Consider the following 24,501-nt stretch of genomic DNA (forward strand, 5'->3'; position numbering starts at 1 on the left):
CCGGAACCTCAGGCTTTGATTTCAGGATCCCCTTGGGACTAAAAGGTCCCTTCAGTGGGACCTTAGAAAGCATCAAAAGCCCTTGAGCTGGGCCTGGGTGGGTGACACAGGCGAAAGCGTCAAGCGCTGGGGGCTGGGTCTGAGCCTCGCCACGCCCATGCGTGGAGGGGCGCGGCTGCGCAGCGCTGGCAGGTCGTCCCAGCCCCCCTCCCCTCCAGTCTGCGGGCTGGGCGGGGACCGCAGCCGCGGAGCCGGATGCGGCTCCAGACGCCGGAGCGGCTGCAGGAGGACCCCGGTGAGGATGGCTTGGCCTGCGGGTGTGGATGGATGGATCGGGGCTCGCGGGTTGGGGCAGGTGAGGGGAGCAGTAAAAAATAGAGAAGGGCTGGGGTGGAGCTGCACCATAGAGACAAGTGCAGAGAGAATGGGACAGACATGCTGGTGTTCGCAGCAGGGTGAAGGTGCACCGCGGCTGTAGGCTGGAGCCTGGAGCCTGGAGCCGAGGCCCGTGCCGGCCGGCCTGCCCGCTGGAGTTGACAGGCTGATGGTTGCTCCTGCAGCTTGGGCCTTTCCCCCACGCCTGCCCCTTTCCTGCATCAACCAGCCGAACGCACCTCCCCCAACCCCATTTCAGATCATCTGGGCGGGGCCTCTCGACCCCTTCCCCTGGGAGTGGGGCTGGGCCAGATTGCAGCAGAGAGGACCAGGGTCCCTTCTGGGTCCCATCCTTTTACAAGCCTCCGCACCTCCAAGGAGATCGAGGACGCAGCCGCATTCTCTGACCCTCCCCGCCCCATTCTCCGGGGTGGGGGTTACATTCGACTCCACCTGCAAACACTGCAGCGGAAACTAATAGCCAGTCGATGTCTGTTTGCATCTCATTTAAATATTGTCCAAGGCGCCCTTCCATGCCTGCCCCAGCACCTAAGTCACCTTGGTGTTCTTCCCGCGGCCCGCACCCTCCCTGGCTGGGTTTCACTATCCCTCTCTTCTAGGGCTGCATCTGCGGTTGCCAGGCAAGTGGATGTGAGAGGGCTGATCCTCCTCATTCTCTAGAGGCCATCCTGTCGCCGCCGGCACCATGCTGTCCCCTCAGAGGGCTTTACTCTGCAACCTCAACCACATCCACCTCCAGCATGTCTCTCTAGGCCTGCATCTGTCCCGCCGTCCGGAGCTCCGGGAGGGGCCCTTGAGCACATCCCCTCCCCCAGGGGACACCGGGGGCAAGGAGAGCCGGGGCCCCTGCAGTGGGACCTTGGTGGACGCCAATTCCAACAGCCCAGCAGTGCCCTGCCGATGTTGCCAGGAGCATGGGCCAGGCCTAGAAAACCGGCAGGACCTAGCACAGGAGGAGGAGGGGGCTGCCTCTCCCTCAGACCCGGGCTGTTCCTCCTCTCTCAGCTCCTGCTCAGATCTTAGCCCCGATGAGTCCCCCATCTCAGTCTACTCCAGGGACCTCCCTGGCAACGAGGATGTTCACCCTCAGCCCAGCATCGTTCCCCTGGAGCAAGGCTCCCCTTTGGCTTCTGCGGGCCCAGGCACCTGCTCCCCAGACAGCTTTTGTTGCTCTCCGGATTCCTGCTCTGAAGCTTCCTCTCCATCCGGTCCAGGCCTGGACTCCAATTGTAATGCCCTGACCACTGGCCAGGACCTCCCTTCCCCAGGGCTAGAGGAAGAGGAGGAGGCCGAGGAGCAGGACCTCCCTACCTCTGACCTCCCAGAGGCTGATGATGAGAAAATCGATGCTGGGAAAACCGAACCCAGTTGGAAAATCAACCCCATTTGGAAAATCGACAAAGAGACAACTGATGCTAGCTGGAAAATCACTGAGAACAATAACTCGGGTTGGAAAGTCAATGGGAATACTATTGAATGTTGGAAAACTGAACCTGGAAAATTCGACTCCAGTTGGAAAACCAATACAGAAATAACTGATTCTGGTTCGAAAACTGATGCAGGGAAAATTGATGGGGGATGGAGAAGTGACGTCAGCGAGGAGCCGGTGCCCCACCGGACAATCACGTCCTTCCATGAGCTGGCCCAGAAGCGCAAGCGGGGCCCAGGGCTGCCCCTCGTGCCGCAGGCCAAGAAAGACCGCAGTGACTGGCTCATCGTCTTCTCTCCCGACACCGAGCTGCCCCCCACAGGCTCGCTCGGCAGCTCCCAGGCACCTCCCCGGGAAGTTACCACCTTCAAGGAACTCCGGTCCCGAAGCCGGGCTCCGCCCCCGCCAGTCCCGCCCCGAGACCCCCCAGCTGGCTGGGCCTTGGTTCCACCTCGGCCCCCACCGCCACCCGTCCCTCCTCGGAGGAAGAAGAACCGACCTGGGCTGCAGCCCATAGCAGAGGGGCAGCCCGAGGAGGGCAGGGCGGGCAGCCCTGCTGCTGGTGAGGAGGCCCCAGCTTCAAAGGAGCCGGAGCAGCCAGGTCCTCAGGCTGGCACTGAAGGTAAGTGGCCATAGGAGGTGGCGAGAGGAGGGCTGGCCTTTGGCCTCCCTACACCTCCAAAGCTTCCGACCCGACCCCCTGTCTCCCCTCCATTCTGTGTGTCCTATCCCACCCATCCTTCCCGTCCCCTGCTACCGGGAGCGCTCCGGGAAAGGGAAACTGGGTGGGTCCTTGGGTTACGGGGGGACTAACTCTTTGCTCCCTCTTTCTCCCGCCCCTCCTTGCCTGGCTGCCCATCCCGCTGGCCTCCTTCCCCTCCGCATCTGCCCCGCCAATCCCGCCTGCAGCCGGTCCCCTCCTGCTCCCTCGGCCCCTGGTTTTTCGGTTCTCGGCTGACGGGCGCCCCCTGTTGCAGGGTGGGAGCGCGGCCGCAGCTGGGTCTCTGCTCCTGGCGCCTCTGGCTAGCTGGCCAGGCGCTGGGCTGCGGCTCCTGGGGGCACCGAGTACCCCGGAGGAGCAGCTGCTGCCCGTCCGCCTGTCCCCGGTGGGGGCCTATTCGCCTCCGGCTAGGGGGGACCTTCCCTGCCTGGCCAGCCCTGAGCTGGCACTGCTGCTGTCCCCGCTCTTTCCCAGAAGTAGCACCTTCCCCCCCGTGGCTTCCCCACCCTGCCAGGTACCCGCCCCCCCGCTGCCACGGCCACCTCGTCCGCCGAAGGCCCCTCGCTGGACCAGGAGCCCACCGCCTCCGCCCAGGCTACGTAAGACGGATGGGGGCCAGCCCCGCGGGCCACGCCTCAGGCGGGGCTGCCCCGCCCACTCCAAAGCCCCACCCATCCTCGGCCAGACCTTTGCTTTAGTTTTTTCCCGGGTTACCCGGCTGGGTCCAGCTCTTCGACCTGGGCGATTCCAAGATCATTGGTCCTGGGGAGTCTGGTCTTGCTAACTCCCCGTGCTGGGCGAAGTTTGCTGTTTTCCCAGCTGTGTGGCCGGGACATAGTGGATACAGGCTTAGCCGGCTTCCACGCACAGCTTAAGGGCGTCCCAGCAAGTCCATTGTTAAGGACCTTGGGTCACACCCTCTGTGAAATTCCCTGGCCAGTGTAGTTCGAGCCTGACCCTCACCTTGTACGGGAAGGGTGAAGGGTGAAGTTCCCTCAGCTCACTGGCCGAAGGGGGTTCTGGTCACTCCTTCCCCTTGGGGCCAGCCCCAGTGGGCTGCAGCAAGAGGCCCTCCGCCTAGCTGGCGCAGGACCCAGGTTTCCCCTTTCCGGCGCCTTCCAGCCTCCCAATCCTTGGGTCTGCTCTTCCTCCGTCTCTCCTCCCATTCCCGTCTGTCTGTCTTTCCATTGGTCCAGGCTCCCCACGTGCTCCCTGGGTCCCCGCGGACCTGACGTCCCCTCCTCCCCCACCACCCCCCCGCCAGGGGGTGGGGGGAGTGGCGGGCACAAGGCTGCCCCTCCCTTCCCTGCCCTGTCATCTCCCGCCTTTCAGGGCCCAGCCTGGCAGGCGGGAGGGAGGTGAGCACGGTTGCCCCACGCTGGGACTTCCGGGATCGAGGAGTGGGAGCTGGGCCGTGAGGAAGGGAAATGGGAACAGAGAAGTGGGGAGCAGGGCGGCAGTACTGAGATACGTGCAGGTTTTCACTCCGGGAGCTGCCCTGTGCTCCCCGCAGCCCTAGACTCCTTTCCCCAAGACTTCAGGGGCGGGGGTGTCTAGGCCCATAGGCGATGACCCCTGTGAACGCCTGGAGTCCTCGGGGGTGACCCCTGGTAAGTGTCAGTCGTTCTTCTTCCCTTATCCCAGGCCGTAGTTCCTGGTCATTTGCCGGCATCCCCGGGGCCCAGCGACTGTGGATGGCAGAAGCCCAGAGTGGGACTGGCCAGCTGCAGGAGCAGAAAAAAGGTAGGACACCCTGACTTTTGACCTTTGGTTTGGAAATCAACTTCCCCTCACTTAGGCCCTCCTCTCTCGGTCAAATTGTGTGAACTGGCCTCTCCGAGTCCTTCGGGGTTTGCCTGGGGAGAGATAAGGGGCTTTGACACTACTCTTTCCTGGCCCCCCTCCCAGGTCTCCTGATAGCTGTTAGTGCTTCAGTGGATAAAATCATCTCTCACTTTGGGGCCGCCCGGAACTTGGTTCAGAAGGTGAAGGTGCCTGTAGGGAGGGTGTTGGGGGGTGAGGAGGGGCATTGTAGCTCTGAGGGTGCAGGGGAAGGCTGGAGGTATCCCTGGACCCATGCCCATTGCGCTGCCTCCAGGCCCAGTTGGGGGATAGCCGTCTGAGCCCAGACGTGGGGCACCTGGTGCTGACCACCCTCTGTCCGGCCCTCCATGCTCTGGTGGCCGACGGGCTGAAGCCTTTCCGGAAAGACCTCATCACTGGGCAGCGGCGGAGCAGCCCCTGGAGTGTGGTGGAGGCGTCTGTGAAGCCAGGTGAAGGGGGGGAGTGTGGGACTGGGCGGAGGGCAGGGCTGGGGTCTGGCTGACAGCGGCCTGTGTCCTCAGGCTCCAGCACTCGTTCCCTCGGCACCCTGTATAGCCAGGTCAGCCGTCTGGCCCCGCTGAGAAGCAGCCGTAGCCGCTTCCACGCCTTCATCCTGGGCCTCCTCAAGTGAGTGGCCTTCTTTCTGGTGTCCCTCCCGCAGCCTGGGGACTGCAGGGTTGTCCTGGGTGGGACATATGGTGGGTGCCCCATGTCCCCAGAGAAGGCCTTCCCTGTCCTAGTCTTATTTCCCATCCTCCACCCACAGGGGGCTGGTGTCCCTGACTTCTATTCCCTCCTCTCTCCCCCAGCACTAAGCAGTTGGAGCTGTGGTTTTCCAGTCTCCAGGAAGATGCAGGTCAGAGGCTCAAATGGGAGAGGATGGGCTTGCTAGACTAGGGGAAGTAGGAAAAGGGATCTCTTCTGATGGTTCCCCCTGATGCTGGAATGCTTTTGATCCAGATCTCCAATCTTACTACTCTTCTGCTTGGAACTCTTTTTGAAAAATTAATTTATTATTTATTTGGTTGCATTGGGTGTTCATTGCTTTGCATGGCTTTCTCTAGTTACAGCTAGTGGGGGCTATGCTTCATTGCTGTGAGTGGGCTTCTCATTGTGGTGGCTTCTCTTGTTGCAGGCACAGGCTCTAGGGTGCTTGGGCTTTAGTAGTTGCAGCACATGGGTTTATCTACTCCGCGGCACGTGGAATCTTCCCAGACCAGGGATTGAACCTGTGTCCCCTGCATTGGCTGGGGGATTCTTATCCACTGCACCTCCAGGAATGTCCTGCTTAGAACTCTTTTAAGGAGTCTTATTAATAGGAGGAATGACCCTAATCCTTGCTCTAACCTGCAGAGACTTGGTTATCCGGCCTTTGCCTTCAGGTCTGGGGCTTTCCCTGGTCGACAGTCTCCTTTTCAGTTCTTTCTGCCCCAGGGCCCTACTTTTGCTGTGCCTCCTCCTCCAGCAGGGCTTCCTGCTCCTCCTGCCTCCTCATTAACTTTCATTCATCCTTTGGGTCCTTCTTCAGTGAGGCTCCACCCCCATTCCCTACCCCACCTACCCATTTCGCTTCCATGGCCCTCAAGTCCTCCTTTTTGTTACTTATATACTTGCTACTGGGCATCCCAAGTGGCACTAGTGGTAAAGAATCTGCCTGCCAATGCAGGAGGGAGACGAAGGTTCGAACCCTGGGTTGGGAAGATCCCCTGGAGGAGGGGACAGCATCCACTCCAGTATTCTTGCCTGGAGAATCATGGACAGAGGAGCCTGGTGGGCTATGGTCCATGGAGTTGCAAAGGGGCACGACTGAATCGATGCAGCCTGCATGCATACTTGTTGCCACACCCCTCTCTAGGTGGGGGTTCCACAGCAGGGACGTGGCAGCCCTGGAGTCCCCCTCTCTCTGCCCCAGTGGAGAGCGAGGCCCAGGAGGGTGTTTGTTGACTTCCCAGCTGAAGCCCTTGGACGAGGCCCAGAGCAGGGGCTGATGGTAGCCTGCTCTTTCCCAGGCCTGCTGTCCCTCCTGTACCTGCCCACTGGCTTCTTCTCCCTGGCCCGGGCTGGCTGCCCCTCCTTGTCCACGGAGCTGCTGCTCCTGCTGCAGCCATTGTCGGTGCTCACCTTCCACCTGGACCTGCTCTTTGAACACCACCACCACCTGCCCCTGGGGCCGCCTCAGGCCCCACCCCCACCAGGCTCGCCTCCGGCCCTGCAGCAGACTGTGCAAGCCGTGCTGCACTGGGGGGGTCGGCTGGCCCAGAGCCTCCGGGGGGCTTCTGGGGAGGCCCCTCCGGGCCCTTCAGCCCCCTCAAGCTCTCCCAGCCCCTGCAGCTGGTGGGAGCAGCTGACCCAGGCCTCCCGGGTCTATGCGTCTGGTGGTGCCGAGGGCTTGCCTCTTCCCCGGTGGGGGTCCAAGCGCACCCAGACTGCAGCTGAGGCCGCACCGGAGAGGTCCCTGCACACAGAGGAAGCAGCACCAGGCAGAGGCGTATGGCTGGGGAGACTGTTTGGAGTGCCTGGGGGCCTTGCAGAAACTGAGAGCGGAGCCCCAAAGTCCAGGTAATGGGGTCCCTGGCCCCCTCCATGACCTCTGACTCCCTCTCAGAGCCCTCAGTCAGCCCAATTTGTTTTTGGTGCACTGGGTGCTGGCAGGATCCTGACCAGGGATTGTGCGCAGGCCCTGGCAGTGAAAGCAGAGTCCTAACCTTTGGACCACCAGGGAACTCCCTCAGTCACTCTTAATTTGAAACTCGGTAGGGATCCTTTAGGTCCGAGGTTGACAGCCTGGCTTTTCTACAGCCATGATGGTTATATTCTTAAGTCATGAACTTTTAACAGTTATTAAATACCTGCATGATATTGTCCACTTTTCCTCTTGGCTCTCAAAGCCAAAAATACTTTCTGGCTCTTTAGAAAAAAAGGAAATATTTGCGGACTCCTGCTCCAGGGTTTGACCATTGGTGGCTCAGTGGCTTCAGGTACTCTTTAGTGACCCTCTGGAGCTAAGCCTGCTGGTTCCGTAGGTCCCTTTGTGGCTTTTGGTGTGGTAGACCTTCACTGTCACCTCCCTACACCTTAAAGGCAACTGTGTCCCATGACTGCCACTCTGCCCTCAGCAGTGACCAATTCCTGACCTCTTGAACCACAGTTGGGTCCCTCAGCCTCTCCCTCCCTCCAAAGTCCCAGATCCTTGGTTCTCTTTGTGGAGGTGGGCTGACCTCTGTGACCCTTCATCCTTTCCTCCAGGAGACCATCCAGCTGGTTGCCCCCGACAGTGAGTGTGTTGGCTCTGGTGAAGCGGGCGGCACCTCCTGAGGCTCCCTCATCTCCTAAGGAGCTTGAGGTCTCAGAACCTAGCACGGCGCAGACCCACAGGTAAGGAGGGTCAGGGAGAAGCACTGGTGTGCACGTGTTATGTTACATGTGTGGGTTTTTCTGACTTCACAGTGTGGGTGGGAGGTGATGTAGTCAGACAGTGCTTGGTTCGCATTGCATCTTTGCTGTTTATTATTAGTGTGATACTAGTTTCTCTGAACCTTTAGTTTCTTTTTCTGTAAAAAGAGGATACTTTATATTTTTGTAATGGTTGTTATGAAGACTAAACATGATTTTATAAAAGTATTAGGCACATGGAACATGCCCAGTTACTGGCCAGTTTTATTACTGTATGAGTGTACCATGAATGCGTGTGTGTCCCCTGGGGGACTGGGCTTCCCTTTAGTGGGGCCTTCTAATTTGGCACCAGGGGCTGTGTCATCTTTAGGGTCTGGCTTCTTTTAGGTTCTCAATCCACTGAATTTGGCTTCTTTCCTCGGGGGGCTGTTCTGGGTCTTCGTCGCTGCTCGGGCTCCTCTCTAGTTGTGGCGCGGAGGCTTCTCAAAGCTCTGGCTTCTCTTGTTGTGGAGCAGGGCTCTAGGGTGCAACAGCTTCAGTAGTTGTGACTCCTGGGCTCTAGAGTACAGGCTCAGTAGTTGTGGTGCGTGGGCTTAGCTGCACTGTGGCATGAGGGATCTTCCTGGATCAGGGATGGAATGCATCAGGTATGCATTGCAGGTGGACTCTACTACTGAGTCATCAGGGACACCCCTGAATCAGGTTTCTTGATTTTCCATTCAAGTACTTTTCAAGCACATACTATGCACTTAGCATTATACTGGAGGAGGGAATGCAAAGGGAAACCTGTTGGAATCTCTGCCCTCAAGGAGCTTGTACTCCAGTGGGGATACCAGTTAATAAATCAGCACTTACCATGTGTGCTAAAGACTCTGGGGAAGGAAGATAGCCCTTTGAGCCATACAGACAGGGCTTCTTCCTGAGGTCTGGGGACTCAGAGAAGCCTAGTGATTGTGTGGGCTATGAATCTTGCAGAAGGGATAGGATGCCAAGGTGGAGAAGGCAAAGTGCGGTAAGTGAGGAACTATGAGTACATGGCTGGAGTGGAGGATCCTGGCAGTGGTGATGGGGAGGTCAGAGGTGTCAGCAGACCAGTGAAGGAAGCTGGGTATCACTCCAAGGCAGTGGGAGGCAATTTAAAGGGTCTTAAGCCCAGGGATGAAAAGTTTTAGAAGGATCTCTACTGCTTTGTGGAGAATGGAGAGGGTGGTCAGGATTCAGGCAGACCAGTTAGATATATGCCAGTGGTCCAGAGAGTATAGAGGCCTAAACTAAGATAATGGCAGTGAAGCTGAAGATAAAGAGAGTGGTGGGAGAAACCAACATCAAACAGGTTTTGGTGATTGATTGGATGTAGAGACTGAGATCCCTTTTTACCAGGAATAACTGTATAGGTGATGCCATTTACCACTATAGGGGACCTAAGAGGAGGGACTAGTTTGGAGGGTTAAGATGGGTCATTTAGTTTGCATATGTTGAATATGAAGCACCAGAGAAGTGCAAATTACATTAAATAACGAGCTAAAGAGTGGGTCTGGAGCTTAGGAGAGGGCTGGGGCCCCAAACAAATCAGCATGTTGAAAAGACTTGGTCCCCATGAGCCCAACTGATGTTTACTGAGCTGAACCAACAGGGACATACATACCGTGGAGGTGGGGAGGTGAGGCTGGCGACAGGCACCCCCACCTCACTTCATTCCAGCGTCTCCCTCTGGCTCCTCACAGGGCAGTCCGGGCTCTCTGTGACCACACTGCTGCAGGACCTGACCAGCTGAGCTTCCAGCGAGGGGAAGTGCTGCGTGTCATCGCCACTGTGGACGAGGACTGGCTCCGCTGTGGGAGGGATGGAGTGGAGGGGCTGGTACCCGTGGGGTACACCTCCCTTGTTCTCTAGGCCTAGTACCTTTTCCTTTCCTGCACCTCTCTCTCCCTTCTGTCACCTGGGAATGGAATGGCCTGTGAATACTCACCCATGTATACTGACTGTCCCCAAAGTACCTTCCCTGTCTGTAAAATGACACTTTCCTCTCATAGCCATTTCTGCTAATATCTAAAATAAACTTTTCCTTCCCTCCCATACCCATCTATAAGGTGAAATCTGCTCTTTGAAAATATATAAAAAGGAATTTCCCTCCATGCCATCTGTTTCCTCTTTCCAATCTGTATTCTGCAAAATGGAAATCTAGCCCCCCTCTATCTTCTTCCTTCGTAAGTAGACTGCACCTCTATATATGCCTCAGTTCCCAAGACTTGAAGGGCCTGTGTAGTCTTCTTCCTGTGTATGGAACCTTCCCCCACCTCACCCATCCCACGTTGCCTGTATTTATGATGTACTCATGCTGGACTAGGTGCTGAAGTCTGGACACCCCTGGTGGGTGGGCCTGTGGTGTTGGTCTGTCTCCTTCCTCCTTTGTCCCAATAAAGAGTGGGAGTTGAATGTGTCGTCACTGTGGGTTTCAGGACATAGGCTATGGGGGAGGGGTGGGAGGCTGTGTCTTGGGGAGCCCAAGGGAGATGCTTCCTTCCTAGCTGGGTCTAGTTCTGTTCCCTGAAAGGTAGCCCCTGATTGGTGCTGACTCACTGAAGTGCATCTCTAGTCTGAGACTTGATTGCTTTGCTTAGACTGATAAGTAGGAGCCTGAGTAGATACGGGAGAGCTGGGAAGACTTAGTCCATGAAATTGTACTTGCAAGCTTCATAGCTGAGGTGATGGGAAAGATTAAAAGGTGTTAAAAAGGGACACATTTTTTTTTTCTATTTAATATCACCATTCCGTGGTGATATAATTTTAGGAAGCATAATAACTTGACATCTATTACTTTGTTAGGAATTAATGACTTTCCTTTCAGTCTGTTGAAATGAGAATAGCTAAACGCTCTAGAGCCTGGAGGATGGGGGTAGAAATCACTACAGATGATTGACTACAGGAGAATTACTAAAAGATTAGAAGAATAGAAAGCTATAATCAGCTAATAGGAAAGTTAGGGGGCAGCTGAAAACTGTGAGGTGAAACAGAAGAAAAATATTTTAAATTTTCCTTCATCTTTGGAAACTTGGTTAAGAGCACAACGGGCTGCTGTTGGGAGAAAGGACTTGAGAAAGTAAGAGCTGACGCCTTGGAAATACTCAGGGGTAGGGTTGGTTAGACTTAACTGTCTCATACTTTTGCCATTTTCTAAGATTTAATGTTTCCATTCCTGGCCAATTTATGATATTCATCTGCTCCTTGCTTTAATTTTGCTTTTTGTGTTTGGTGGTCCTCTCAGCTTTAGACCTCAGTTTGCATTTCAGGTATTTTCTAGGGTGATGTTTTTCAAACTGGATTTTGACTGCCTCTGAGAATTCCTAGTCATTCAATATATTCTTAAGAGTGGGAGTACTCAAGATTATGAAGCTTCTTCAATTGCAAACTACTACTGCAAAAGAAGTTTTATTTTTATGTTTTAAGTTATAAAACAGTAGATATGGAAGACTATGCTTTGGGACCAATATTTCTTAAAGTGAGATCTTTGGTGTATGTGGGAGGTGGGCATGATTCTAAAGTTTCAGAAATCCTTTACTTGTACACAGCTTTCATTTCCTATGATTCAACCTGCCCTCTCCTTTTTTCTGACTCTTATCCCTATGTGCTTGGTTTTATAGTGGGTAATCCTCAAAAGTGGGAGGAGTCCTAGAACAATATTGTCAGAGCATCAATGAGACCTGGTGATATTGGCAGCTGGAGCCTAATGGTTATCAGGTAACAGAACATCTTGAGATAGGACAAAGATTGATATAAAATTAGGTCTGTGCTATTACCATTATATATTATCCAAACAGAATAGGTATAAGCAGATGTTAAAGTGATATTAAAGGTTAAATAAAGATTAAAGAAACCTTAAATTAAGTACTAAGGTATTGTTTTTGCAGCCATGGATAGACTGTTATGTAATAGTGGGATAAACCCTAAGTTCTTGCAGGAGTAGACACTGAGCTCTTGTAAGTCAACTGTCTTGAGGCTTCTGAGCAACTGTATTCTAGCTGAACTCAAAGATTAAATGTCTGACTCCTGTCTAGGACAAGAGTTTGTTAGGTCTTTCAGTTGGCAGGAATGGATTTATCTTCCTTAGTAGGGTCAGGCTTTGGCTATTTCTGACACTTTCCTATTTGCGGATGAACTTAAAAGATTTTGGAGTTCTGGCTCCAACACTAGTTACTAGATGATCTGGCAAGTTTACTTAACCTTCCCGAGGTTCAGTTTTTACTTCTACGAAAATGGGAATAACTACAGGGGACTATTATGAGGATTAACTAGCTACAAGATCTTGGGTGATTTATTTAACCTCTCTGTAGCTTCAGTTTCCTCATCTGTAAAATTTGGTTTTGGTACCTACCAAAAGGGCTATTATGAAGGTGAAATAAATGAATATATGTACACTGCTTACAATGGAAACAGTCTAACATAGTGGCCTAGAAAATGTAGCCTGAACTTACTGCCAACCTTAGAGGTTGTTAATGAGTACTGTCTGTGTGCTCCAGGGGCACAGGTGTAGAGGCTTGGCCCAGACCAAAAAGGCTGCAGTGCTGAGGAAAAGCTTGATCCAACAGTCAACAGTGGTCAGCATGCCCATGTGGGGCCTAGGATGCTGATGTGGTTTTAAGCAGATCTCTTTGGAAACAGGATGGAGAAGATCCTGGGAATATAAATGGAGCATAGGAAAGAGGAAAAAAAATAGCAAGCTCACCACTCTGTAGTTAGGAAAAGTTTTTTCCATTTAATACTAGACTTTCAAGGATTGAGATGCAAGCTTTTTATGCAATTACATCCAATGTTAAAATTGGTAATACATAATTTACAAAGATTAACATCAAAACAATCATCTATTTAGATATGCTTTTGTAAAAAGGAAATATATTAGCAGCATTTATATTTTCCGCAATCACACAGCCTACAGACATGCAGACTAACTCTGTATCTATTTGCAGTGATGTAGTGCTTTGCCCCGCATTTCAAACACCAAAACCCGCCTGGCAGCTAGGGGGTTCTTTTGTTATTATAAAATAACCGAAAAATAAAAAAAGGCATTAATTTCTACACCAGTAAGAAAAAACAAGTTTTTGCACTTACCTAACATTTGATTGTCTAAAAAACATTTCAGTTTTTAGTCTTTCAACAAAAGAAAGATAAAATGACAGAGCGTAGTGTCTTTTGCTTCTGTTCTCTCATTTTACAAAGTTTTTTTTTTCCTTTTTAATTTTTTTGAGACTTTTTTAAAATTTTAGTGTTTAACACTATTAAAGGAAATATTGACTTTTAATCTCTTTCTTGTCATTTTCCTGCTTTGACTAAAAGGAGACCCCCAAAGTGCCCCTATTCCCACCTCCCTCCCACCCGGCTCCCTGCAATGAAAACCAAAAGAAACCACTCAATCGGGCTTGGACATGCGATTTTCCCAGCTCCACACGTGAGTATCTTATACCCAGGTCTCTTAGTAATGTACAGTGCTTCTCTACAGTAAGAAAATACTCCAAACTATTTTCTTAATTCTCTTTTTTCTTTAATAAAATATTTATTCTGCTTTTTCTCTGTTCAAGGGGGTTTTTGGTATCCCCTGTCTCTTTTACTTTTTTTTTTCCCTCAAGATTGACACAGAAAGGAGAAAAAGAAAGATTCAATGGAATGGAAGGTGGTCAATGTTTCTACCTAAACAAGTCAGAGCGTCGTCATCCTAAGAGGAAATGTACAATTAGGACAGCATTGGTCCAATATTAGAAAAAAGTAATGGGGAAATGTTTAACTATTGTATTGCTTACTAATCACGCAGCAGATATATATATATATATATACATACATATATATATACAACACACAACTTGGCACATTTAAAAACCATCTTTTCTCATAAGAACATCTAAAACATATATGCATATGTATGTCTGAGAAGACAACAAAGCAAAGCTTTTTAAGTTTTATTTTTAAGAGACAATTTATCTGGTTAACTCCTGGTCAAGTGAATGGGAAGGAAGGTGACACCCTGGATATCCTCCTGAAGATGAAGTCATCAGGAAGGTGAAGGAAGATGGGACTGGGGGCAGGGAGAACACACTGTCTCTTTAAGAGATGGACACTGAAAACTGTACAAGTAAAACAAGAAGTAGTGTTTTCCGTTGATGACCTACACTCGAAGCAAATACTCTGATAGGTGAATACTGCTCGCCAGCTTATGTAGTGACTTTCGTTGGGGGGTGGTTAGAGTTCATTTTTACGCAGGTTTTAAAATGACTTTTCTTTGAAAGGAATCTCCATTCGCAGAGCACAGCAGACGCACAAGAACCACAGCGCATAAGCAGCACATGTGCTGGCGGGGGCCTGGCCTTCTCTTAGAAAAAACAATATGGTCGGCAGGTTATGAAGGTGAAAACCAAAATAATTACAATAAGGACTGTGCCCTTCTGACCCCATGGGGGCCTTCCCTATTCCATGATTCCATTTGGGATAGCAGAGGTAGGGAGAGGGGCAGCAGTTACAAGTGCTTTGAGTTGTCAACTCACATTTAACTTTGACCTGGTTGGGGAAAAGAGGCAAGAGAAACTTTTCCTAGTCAGGGATCTGGAACAAGGCCCAGTTACTGTTTGTGTTTTAGGTCTCTAGGGGTAGCTCTTGGAGCCTATAGAGAACAGACAGGGTAGGGGTGGGGATCCTGTCCCTGTCCCTTTGGAGTCTGAGTTATACCTGGGTATAGGAAGCAGCTTCTTAGCAGTGCCTGCAAGATCAGAGGATGACACAGAGAAACCCAAGCTGAGGGGAGGGGCAAGTGCTATAAAGTACCAAAAGATTCTGGTCATCCCCAATGTGCTCTGCCCTCCACCCTACATTATTAACCCTCAGGGTGAAGCAATGGAGAGGAAAACAAGTTAAGCTGAACTGTCTGGACAGATCCCCTTCCTCTTCCTCTCCACTAGCTCCAAGGTTTACTAAGTACCTAATGTCAACGACATGGCCCCATTCCCCTTGCTGGACGGACCCTTCCCACCCCTGTCTGCACTCAGAGAACAGGAGGCAGGACTGTAGGCTCCAGTGGATCCCAGATACTTGATGTTCTCATTCTTTGAGGTTCACTTCCGAAAGCTGTTTTCTGGGATAAACAAAGTACGCCTTCGAAGTTTTCTGCCTGATCCTTCTTCCAGCAAGTAGGTCACATCGATGGCTGAAAACAGAAAAAGGAGGCTCATCAAACTCTACCCTCCCACTCCTTATTCCAGATTTGAACTCTCAGGAAATCACAGGAGTTCAATGGGTCCTTCACCAACCCACCAGCAATTTAGGCCTTCCTCGAGGCCAAACGGAGAAGGCAATGGCAACCCACTCCAGTACTCTTGCCCGGAAAACCCCATGGACGGAGGAGCCTGGTAGGCTGCAGTCCATGGACTGAGCAGCTTCACTTTCACTTTTCACTTTCATGCACTGGAGGAGGAAATGGCAACCCACTCTAGTGTTCTTGCCTGGAGAATCCCAGGGACAGGGGAGCCTGGTGAGCTGCTGTCTCTGGGGTCGCAGAGTTGGACATGACTGAAGCGACTTAGCAGCAGCAGCAGCCAGGCCAAACTGAAAGAAGCTGCCCTCCAGTGAGGAGATCCTCTCACCTCCCAGTTTCATTGCCAAGAGGAATTTAAGAATAGGCCCATGAAAAAACTGTGCCATTTAAAGAATATTTTCCATTCTAGGCAAATAATCAGAAGTTGCTCTTTTTCATTCCCTCTCTGCTAATATTGCATTTATCTTAGGAGCCTGATTTTCCTTACCATTTTTCCCAGGGATTTTTTCAAGGAGATTGAGCAAGATCTGGTTGAGTCGTTCTCGTTGATTATGCCGTCGCTCCTCAGGGGTACAGGCTACTTGGGGTTCTTGACTACTTTCCTCTGTTTTTTTTTCACTCTCACTGTTTTCAGCAGTGGCTCCCTCCCGTTCTGGCTCCTCCAGGCTGGGCATCTCATTGGCTGCTTGCTCCTGACTTGCCAGAACCTCTTCAATCAAGGGCAGAGCATCATCCTCCTGGCCCAGGTCTTTCAGGGGTGGCTTTGAGCGCTCAGACTTCCAGGATGATCTGCCAGAAGGATATATGAAGTTAGAGAGGAAGGCTAAGCAAGGCACTTGGGGATGGAAGGGGGATGAAAGGAAAAGACCTGTGGATCCTGTAGGCTAGCTGTTAGAACCTTGACTCAAGATGTAAGAAGCTTGGCTATGGTCTTCATTTTATTATTTTTTTAAATGTTTATTTTCATTTATTTATTTGGCTGCACGGGGTCTTAGTTGTGGCACATAGGATCTTCATTGTGGCATGTGGGATCTAGTTCCCTGACAAGGGATTAAATCTGGGCTACATGTATTGTGAGCTCAGAGTCTTAGCCACTGGGCCAGCAGAGAAGTCCCTATGGTCTTCATTTTATTATTTTTTGAAAAAAATCACCACCCTTCTCTGAAATTTAATTTCTATTTATAAAATTCAATTTTTCTTCTTTCTTTCAGGAATCCATAAGATAGACCAGAGCTGGTAAAATGCTGAGCTAGTTCTGATTGCTTCATGAGTACACAGAAGTATGGCACAACCTTGTGATACCAATAGTCCAACTACAATGAGCATTTAAATAGTTTTTACTTTTCTTAAATTTCTTCTCTCATCTATTATCTGGTATTTTTTTTTTTAAGAAATATATTTGATTTCCTAAAAAAAAAAAAAAAGCTATTGATATAGATAAAGTAACTGTTACACTACCTACCATTCAATAGAAAAGGAAACTGAAAAAAACCTTCGGTACTTTCTGTAACAATACCCCTCTCAGAACTTTCCTGGTGATCCAGTGGTTAAGACTCTGCGCTTCCAACAGCAGGGGGCATGGGTTCGATCCCTGGTTGGGGAGCTAAGATCCCACATGCTACAGGGTGTGGTCCTCCCTCCACCAGAATACCCCGCTTGTGTACAAAACAAGCACAAATAAAAACTATAAGTCCAAACTGCTCAGCTAAAACCATGCACTTCTAGCTACTTCTGTTCCTTGAAGACCTAAGAGCTGATACACCTTGAGGTATTAGGGAAAGCTTTCAGAAACCTGAGAGAGATTTTTCCAAATATGTCAAGAGTTCTGTCCCAAATCATTTTCTTTCTCTGCTCTTACAAATTTCCCTCCCTGCCCCAAATAAGGCTCCATAATGAGTCCACTACTACTGAAGTGCAGTTCTTCCATATTATTCTTGGCACTATATTGGGCTACTCTGTCAGAGACTTTTCAATCCAAGGGGTGGGACTGAATGGGTAAGTGGCTATTCTCTTACTCCATTCAAGCTACTGGTTAATCACATCCCCCCAGTGGGACTCACCGCCCTCCGTTCCTCTTGTAGTTGTCTGGGACATAATGAGGCTGCAGAGAAGACATTGAAGTGGTAAGTTGGTAAGTGTACTGCAAATGCTGGCAAAGCTGAATCAGATGATCTGGGGCTAACTCAGGATAAAGGAGGTGGCGAGGCAAGGAAGTAAAGAAAAAAAGGCGCTACTGGGCTAAAACCTTTACATGTTGGAGGACTGTTTTAAGGTCAGAAGTTCAGTCCTTCTAGTAATCTGTAGGCCACAATGGTTTTTTTTTTTTTTTTTTAAGCATTTTATAAGCTTAGAATGACAGCAGAAGGGAAAGGGTCACAATTCCTTCTGTCCCATCCCAACTTTTGAGAAGTTAAGGTTGGAGTTTCAAAGCTGACAGTAAGCAAGCAAGACCAAAGAATGAGAGGCAGGGCCTGGTGGTGGGCAGAGAGAATATAAAAGAAATATGATTCACAGAAATCCAAAAATAATACTAGGAAAAATAGGGACATAAAGGTTTGTGTTCTGGTTAGACTATTTCTAAGCATTCTAGGATGAAAACTCTGAATTCTGACAGGCCCACTGAAAAAAAAACTCATGGATGAGGAGTTTAGTCCAGGGTTTCATTATAGCAAATAGATGGATAACCAGAACCTTTATGAAATGATAACAAATGGCACAAAATAACTGGAGGAATATGTTCACAACAATTTGAAAAAAACAAAACACACAGGAAAAAGGTTGAAAATGAAAACAGCAGTTACTTTCTGTGCAGTAGGATAATAAACAATTTTTCTTCTTAATAGTGATAACAATGTCTTATCCTTTAAATCCAAGTATAAAAAGCACTAAATTATTTTCACCAAAGGTTTCTCAATGTTATTTTCTTTTTGTTTCTCAAAATTATGGATGTGAGAAACCAAAAAACTACAAATGGGGCTCAAGGGCAAAGATGGTAAAGAGGTGGAAGAGAGAGAAAAAGAGGAAAACCTATCTAAAATATGATAACAATTCCCTGAGGCACAGCCCATGCCAGGAAATACAGAACAAATGTATGTTTGCTGTTCAAACATCCACAGAGAGGGTGTTTTCCAGTTTGGGATGGAGATGGGGTGAAGAAGCAGAGAGCCACGTGAAAATTCTCACTGGGAATTCCATGCATGAACTAGATTGTCCTGACACATACAGTGAAGGGAGGAAGGAGACTTACTGAGAAATCTCTTTTTGGAGTGAGCTTCTTGGGGAAGTGATCAAAGGCATAGGGTTTGGTGCAGACAGGATAGCGGTTCCGGTGGATCTTGTAAAACAGGTGTGCTGACTTGTCTAGCCGATAATCACAGATGTACACATCTTGCTCCTTCACTCCTTTGGGTCTCCCTATGAGGCCAAACACTGTTAAAGAACACTTCCTCTATGTTCCCTTCCCTCACCCTGAGCTGCCCATCACATACCAGTGGGAGAGAAGCGAGACTTCTTAACAGGGAAACATGGTAGCTGTTTCGAGAGGGGGAACAAGTAAGCATTTGGTGATTGCAGAAGAAAGGAGACACTAGTGTCAAAGAAAGGGGAAAGGGAGTCAAAGAGTGAAAGGGCATTCTACAGGATGGGAAGAAACTGGAAACACAGACTGAGTGCTGCAGAACTTTTTGAGAGAGCATTTCAGGGGAAAAACAGAGCATATCATGGGGAAGTTATAAGAAAAGAATGACACTTCAAATGAGGGAAGCACGTTTGGTAATGAACACTTTATAGAAAGTAGGGGATGGAGGAGTCATCAGTAGCATGGGGCTTTAAGCACTTAGCTTTTGCAAGGAATTCTTCTGGACTATTTTGCTGTGATGCTAAGAGAAAGACCTAGGAAACTAAACTCTGCTTCTAATGATAACTAACTTATAGTGAGTTTTACTGTGAGCCATAAACTGGGCTTAGTGATTTTGTAGATTATTTCATTTAATCCTTAGAAAACTCTCTAAAATAGATACGAATCCCTATTTTCAGTAGGTTAAATAACTTGCCCAAGGGCATACAGGTAAAAACTGTTGGAATTGGAATCTGAAATTAGATTGATTCTACTGTTAGCCACAAACCTCATGAAACTGTTGTCCTTTTTTGTGTTCGTTTAATGTAGCGAGTTGATGATGGCCGTAAGGATTTTGGAATGGTGGGGGGGGGGGGGGAGAGTATTAGGGTGGGTGCAAAAGTAACTGCAGTTTTTACATTGTTGAACTTTGATACTGAAATACATTCTGAAATGTGGTTATGTTACACATCACTTTACTTCACATTTCTTGGTTTATGTTTTTTTTTTTTTGCTAATGACATTACTTGCTGTTTATATTTATTTTACACTAGTGAAGTGATGTTACACAAAAAAGGAAATTAAAGCAATTTTCTTATTCAAATTCAAAATGGGTCATAAAACAGTGGAGACAACTTGCAACAGCAACAACCTATTTGGCCCAGGAGTTGCTAGCAAATGTACAGTGCAGTGGTGGTTCTGAAGTTTTGTAAAGGAGATGAGAGCTCTGAAGATGAGGAATGCAGTGGCCAGCCACTGGAAGTAGACAACAACCAAGTCAGAGGAATCATTGAAGCTGATCCTCTTAGAACTACATGAGAAGCTGTCAAAGAACTCAACGTCGACCATTCTATGGTTGTTGGGCATTTGAAGCAAATTGGAAAGGTGAAAAAGCTAGATAAGTGGGTGCCTCATAAGCTCTCCGCAAATCAAAACAATTGCTGTTTTGGAGTGCTGTCTTCTCTTATTCTGTGCAACAACAAAACATTTCTTTGTCAGATTATGATGTTGTGATAAAAAGTGGACTTTATATGTCAATTGGAGACAACCAACTAAGTGGCTGGATCAAGGAAAAGCTCCAAAGCACTTCCCAAAGCCAAACTTGCACCCAAATAAGGTCACAGTCACTTGTCTGGTGGTCTGCTGCTGGTCTGATCCATGAGAGCCTTCTGAATCCTGGTGAAACCATTACATCTGAGAAGTATGCTCAACAAATTGATAAGATGCACCAAAAACTGCAATGCCCAAAGCTAGCATTGGTCAACAGAAAGGGCCCAATTCTCCACAATGCTGGACTGCACTTTGCATAGCCAAGGCTTCAAAAGCTGAACAAACTGGGCTATGAAGTTTTGCCTCATCTACCATATTCACCTGACCTCTAGCCAACCAACTATACTTCTTTGAGCATCTTAAGAATTTTTTGCAGGGAAAATGCTTCCACAACCAGCAAGAGGCAGAAAATGCTTTCCAAGAGTTTGTTGACCCAAAGCATGGATTTTTATGCTATAAGAATAAACAAACTTACTTCTTGTTGGCAAAAATGTATTGATTGTTATGGTTCCTATTTTGTGAACCTAGTTATAATGATTTAAAAGTCAAAGTTCGAAACCACAATTATGTTTGCACTACCCTAATAACTTATCTTCCCATAAGTATTAATAGAGTACTAAATACACACTATGAAAAAAATGAATTAAATTAAAAGGAGAATTAACATTTATTGAGTACCAAGCACTAGGTAAAAGAAAGTATATAGCTCTCTGAAGCTTCAAAGCCAGCCTTGGACAATCTTTTATCAGAGAGAGGCTATATGTATGCAGTGGGCAGCAGTAGATCAATGAACGGCCGCCAGGAGGTCATTTTTTAGGTAGTGCAAATCACTTACCTTTGCAGTATGTATAAAGATCCAGTACACAGCAGGTCCCCACTACAGCCTCCAAGGGAATGATCTCATAAAGTGGCACTCGAAATAGTTCATTGTGATAAAACCGACGGGATGGAGAGTGGTGGGTTTCATGGGGACGAAAGTAATGGTGACCAAAGGCAAACCGTTCCTCTCTTTAAAAAAAAAAAGAGAAGGGAGAAGTTTAATTATCAAGATTGTAGTGAATATCCAGCACTACTCTAGTAGGGTACAGCTTGAAGAAAAGAGATAGAACCTCAACACATACTTTTCATTTTTCCAAAGCTTCTCAATGCGGAATATGTCAAGTTTATCTCGATTAATGTGAGATAACAGTCGATAGGACTGACGGACAGGGTGGCCATCAGGGGTGCGCCGACTATCCCTCATCAGATATACACAGTCACCTAGGAAGGCACAGGAGATTAAAGACGCAGAAGGCACAGAACACAGGAGAAGGTTAAAGTGATTCCTGTATAAGTTACACTAGGTGTTCACTAGTGTCACCCAAGGTCTACGTACAAAGAACTGAAAATCTAAAACAAGAAATACGTAACTACAACCAGCAGTCTAATGGTGATGAAAATCAATTCAAGACCATGAGCATAACACGAAGGAGGTCTTCTACCTCTTGGAATGCTATGTGTCTTTCTCAGTCCTAAAACTAGCTTTGTAACACTCTGGTCTCTCCAATTTATTTTTAGCATAATGTTTTTCAGTTTGTAAAACATTACCTTAAATATTATTTGGTGAAGATAAATGTATTAAGCCTAAGTAACTTGAGGATATATTCTATTGCTATTAAAAGTCATATGGAGACAAGGACTATTATGCAGACAGCAGATACTCCCTACTGTTCAGAAAGGTCAGCTTTGACAAGTAGAGTCAGCTTCTGTGTATGCACCTTGACGAAGCAGCAGGTCATCTCGGAGCAAACAGATGAAGTAGACACAACCAGGTTGCGTGTAGTGGGGCCGAGGGATCATGGGTACCTCCTGGTAAGAGCAGAGAGCCAAGAGATAAGGGCTGTGACTACTATTTCCAGCCTCTCTATTCAAGAGAAAAAGAACTAAAACCTAGAATCTCCAAGCAATTAAGACTTACTGCTTAGTCATTTCAATACAGCATAGATATTAAACAGGTGACTGCAATCAAGAGTTCTTAAACTTGAAAAAGTAAACATAGAGGACAAACTTGACAGATGAAATATCCCAAACTATACCCTGTGGAGCACTTATTCTGTAGTTGCTCTGTGCCATCTAAAGGGCATCTGAAAATGTGTGAAGGGGAACTCTGTCACAATGACTGGAGGAAGCTATACTAGGACTTAGTGCCCAAGGGCCAAGAAAGCCTAACATTCTGCAATGTAAACCTTACAACGTTGAAGAGCGGTCCACTCAAAATGACAACAGCACCACTGTTAAGAAGTATTGCCTACATATCTCCTTTTATAGACGATCACACATATAAATATGGCAGAGCTAAGGAAAAAACCCATTTAATAACTGGGCAAGTTACCCAACCTACCAACTCTCTTAAAAAATGGGCTTAAGGACTCCCCTGGTGGTCCAGTGGCTAAGAATCCTCCTGCCAGAGCAGGGAACATGGGTTTGTTTCCTGCTCTAGGAAGATTCCACATGTTGTGGAACAACTGAGCCTGAGCTCTACAACTGTTAAGCCTACACTCTAGAGTCAGAACGGTGCAGCTACTGGGTCCTGCATGCCCTAGAGCCAGACAAGAGAAGCCAACAAGAGAAGCTACTGCAGTGAGAAGTCTGCACACCTCAATGAAAGAGGAGCCCCCGCTTGCTGCAACTAGAGAAAGCCTGTATGCAGCAACAACGACCCAGCATGGCCAAAACAAAACAAAACAAAACATGGGGCTGAGACTAATTTTTTGCTGACTCTGAGTCCAGAGCTCTTTTCCTTAAACACTGCTTAAAATAAGTGATTAAGCTACTTCTTTTATGGATAGTAGATAGTGTTTATTAAAAACAGGGTTTTTATACAGTATCATTTCTTCCATAGATTTCTTAAATATTCTTCCTTTTGTCCCACTCCTGAGAAAAGGAAGGGGAGAATTATTACCCTCAACGTAAAGTGTAAGAAATTGTAAGAAACAGGCCTAGAGAGGCTGAATAACTTATCAAAGGGAATTCAGTACATTAGGAGCAGGGTAGATAAAATACCATGTGCCATATCTCCTACTTTTAGATTGGGGTATTATCAGGAGGCAACTTACTCTGTCCACAGGCCTCGGGTCACATTGCTCACAAAGGTAGTGCTCCACATCTGAGTTCACTCCCATACAGTCACAGTGCTGCCACACCTGCAAAAAAAAAAAGAAGTGTGTGTGTATGTAGGGAGTTAGACTCACTGAGAGAAGTCTTGGGGACTAAGAATAAAAAAATATCTGTGGGAGTTCCCTGGCAGTACAGTGGTTAGGAGTTGGCACTTTCACTGCCATGGCCTGGGTTCAATCCTTGGTTGGAAAACTAAGATCTTGCAAGCTGAAGCAAAACAAAAAAACAAAGAAAAGCAATAGGACAGGGTAAAGTAAAACAGGAACAAGGGGTTAAGAAGGGAAATTAGAGATAAATGGTAAAGTAGGAGGAAAGAAGAATGAGGACTTATCTGAATATAAGTATATAGACCGTTTATAATACATGGATCTGGGCAAACAAAATAAGGAGATGGCTAGAGAACAGAAGGATGAACCAATATAGTACCAAGCTATCACTTACAAAGTAACAGGCATCAACAATATGGCCACTATGGAAAGCTTCATTGTTACAAAATGTTTTTACTTAACCTTATCTAATTATATTCTCCTAACAATCCTATGTATTACTCATAGTTCCATTTTATATAAGGTAATGAGTTCAGATGTATCAAATGGGGATACTAGGGCTCAAATCCAGGCCTTGACTCCTTCATCAGGAGCTCTATATATTGAATTCCATCTACATTAATGCTATGTTGAGTGTAGTACCCCTAGTGTTTTTCCGGTAAAGCACTGCCTTATATATTATCATTCTTCTTGATCCAGATTACATCAGAAGTGTGCAGTGGAAAGTAGGCACAAAGAACAGGAGGTAGAAAAAAGAAGGGGAGGAAAAAATGAAAGAGAGAGATAAAAAAAGGAGAAGGACAATATGGTGAGCAGTAAGGGATAACAGAAACTGAGGCAAAGTTAAAGTTCATAAACAGCCTGTCAAGCAAAGTCAAAAGAGGCAGGGGCTGATGCTTTGAATATAGTCACCACACTCATCAGGACTAGGCCTCTGCTTCACCTCTTGACTCTCACCATGCACTTGTCACACTGGATCATGAGGCCTTCATCCTTGTAGAGGCCACAGATACAGCGGATAACATCATCATCCTTCTCATGCCCATTCTCCTTCTCAGAGACTGAGGTCTCACTGCTGTCTGCCTCACTTGCTGTCTCTCCCACAATCTCATCAATTTGGGCTGATGCCTCATGCCGGGCATTGTAATAGGCCTTTCGTAGGCGGCAAACATCTCTTCCAACTGGGGATTTACGCCCGTAGTACTTCTGAAGAAAGCAGGAGAAAGAAATCATGTTTGGCTTAAAAATATACCTGAAGAGGTGGCAGGATTTTCTTTATCTTCCCATTTGGTTAATACATTTTTAATACCATCAAATATAGGGGCCAGACAATTGAAAACAACTTAAATTCAACTA

The 24,501-nt window shown here is 47.8% G+C and overlaps 2 protein-coding genes and 1 long non-coding RNA gene across 14 annotated transcripts in view; 2 read left to right on the plus strand and 1 right to left on the minus strand.

Annotated features, from left to right (window-relative positions):
* Nucleotides 1-78: 78 nt before the first annotated feature.
* RUSC1 (RUN and SH3 domain containing 1) lies at nt 79-10,199 on the plus strand. Of its 8 annotated transcripts, XM_069543905.1 has the most exons (11): nt 79-2,447; nt 2,735-3,145; nt 3,743-3,904; nt 4,191-4,289; nt 4,455-4,531; nt 4,645-4,819; nt 4,892-4,997; nt 5,180-5,226; nt 6,380-6,929; nt 7,617-7,745; nt 9,488-10,199. In XM_069543905.1, the coding sequence occupies exons 1-11, from the start codon at nt 1,082-1,084 to the stop codon at nt 9,654-9,656; spliced, it is 3,291 nt and encodes a 1,096-aa protein (XP_069400006.1). In that variant the 5' UTR covers nt 79-1,081; the 3' UTR covers nt 9,657-10,199. The 8 variants fall into 8 exon arrangements, with proteins under 8 accessions (XP_069400006.1, XP_069400015.1, XP_069400024.1 ...); XM_069543914.1 differs by lacking the exon at nt 3,743-3,904 and having other exon boundaries at nt 4,455-4,537; XM_069543923.1 differs by lacking the exon at nt 3,743-3,904.
* A 260-nt stretch (nt 10,200-10,459) lies between these two features.
* Nucleotides 10,460-13,322, plus strand: LOC138415595 (uncharacterized). The gene is made up of 2 exons (XR_011247347.1): nt 10,460-11,501; nt 13,095-13,322. It is a non-coding gene; the product is annotated as an uncharacterized lncRNA (long non-coding RNA).
* Nucleotides 13,278-24,501, minus strand: part of ASH1L (ASH1 like histone lysine methyltransferase) — a 203,286-nt gene continuing 192,062 nt past the window's right edge. For all 5 annotated transcript variants that reach the window (XM_069543842.1, XM_069543868.1, XM_069543833.1 and 2 more), the window contains 9 exons: nt 24,103-24,351; nt 23,038-23,124; nt 21,700-21,790; nt 21,064-21,202; nt 20,778-20,950; nt 18,305-18,471; nt 17,118-17,158; nt 15,545-15,846; nt 13,278-14,949 (listed from right to left, as the gene is read on the minus strand). In XM_069543842.1, the coding sequence (XP_069399943.1) occupies nt 14,858-14,949; nt 15,545-15,846; nt 17,118-17,158; nt 18,305-18,471; nt 20,778-20,950; nt 21,064-21,202; nt 21,700-21,790; nt 23,038-23,124; nt 24,103-24,351 (1,341 nt within the window). In that variant the 3' untranslated portion in view covers nt 13,278-14,857. The remainder of the gene's footprint in view (nt 14,950-15,544; nt 15,847-17,117; nt 17,159-18,304; nt 18,472-20,777; nt 20,951-21,063; nt 21,203-21,699; nt 21,791-23,037; nt 23,125-24,102; nt 24,352-24,501) is intronic.

The sequence above is a fragment of the Ovis canadensis genome, chromosome 1, assembly GCF_042477335.2.
Source record: "Ovis canadensis isolate MfBH-ARS-UI-01 breed Bighorn chromosome 1, ARS-UI_OviCan_v2, whole genome shotgun sequence".
Taxonomy (NCBI): Eukaryota; Metazoa; Chordata; class Mammalia; order Artiodactyla; family Bovidae; genus Ovis; species Ovis canadensis.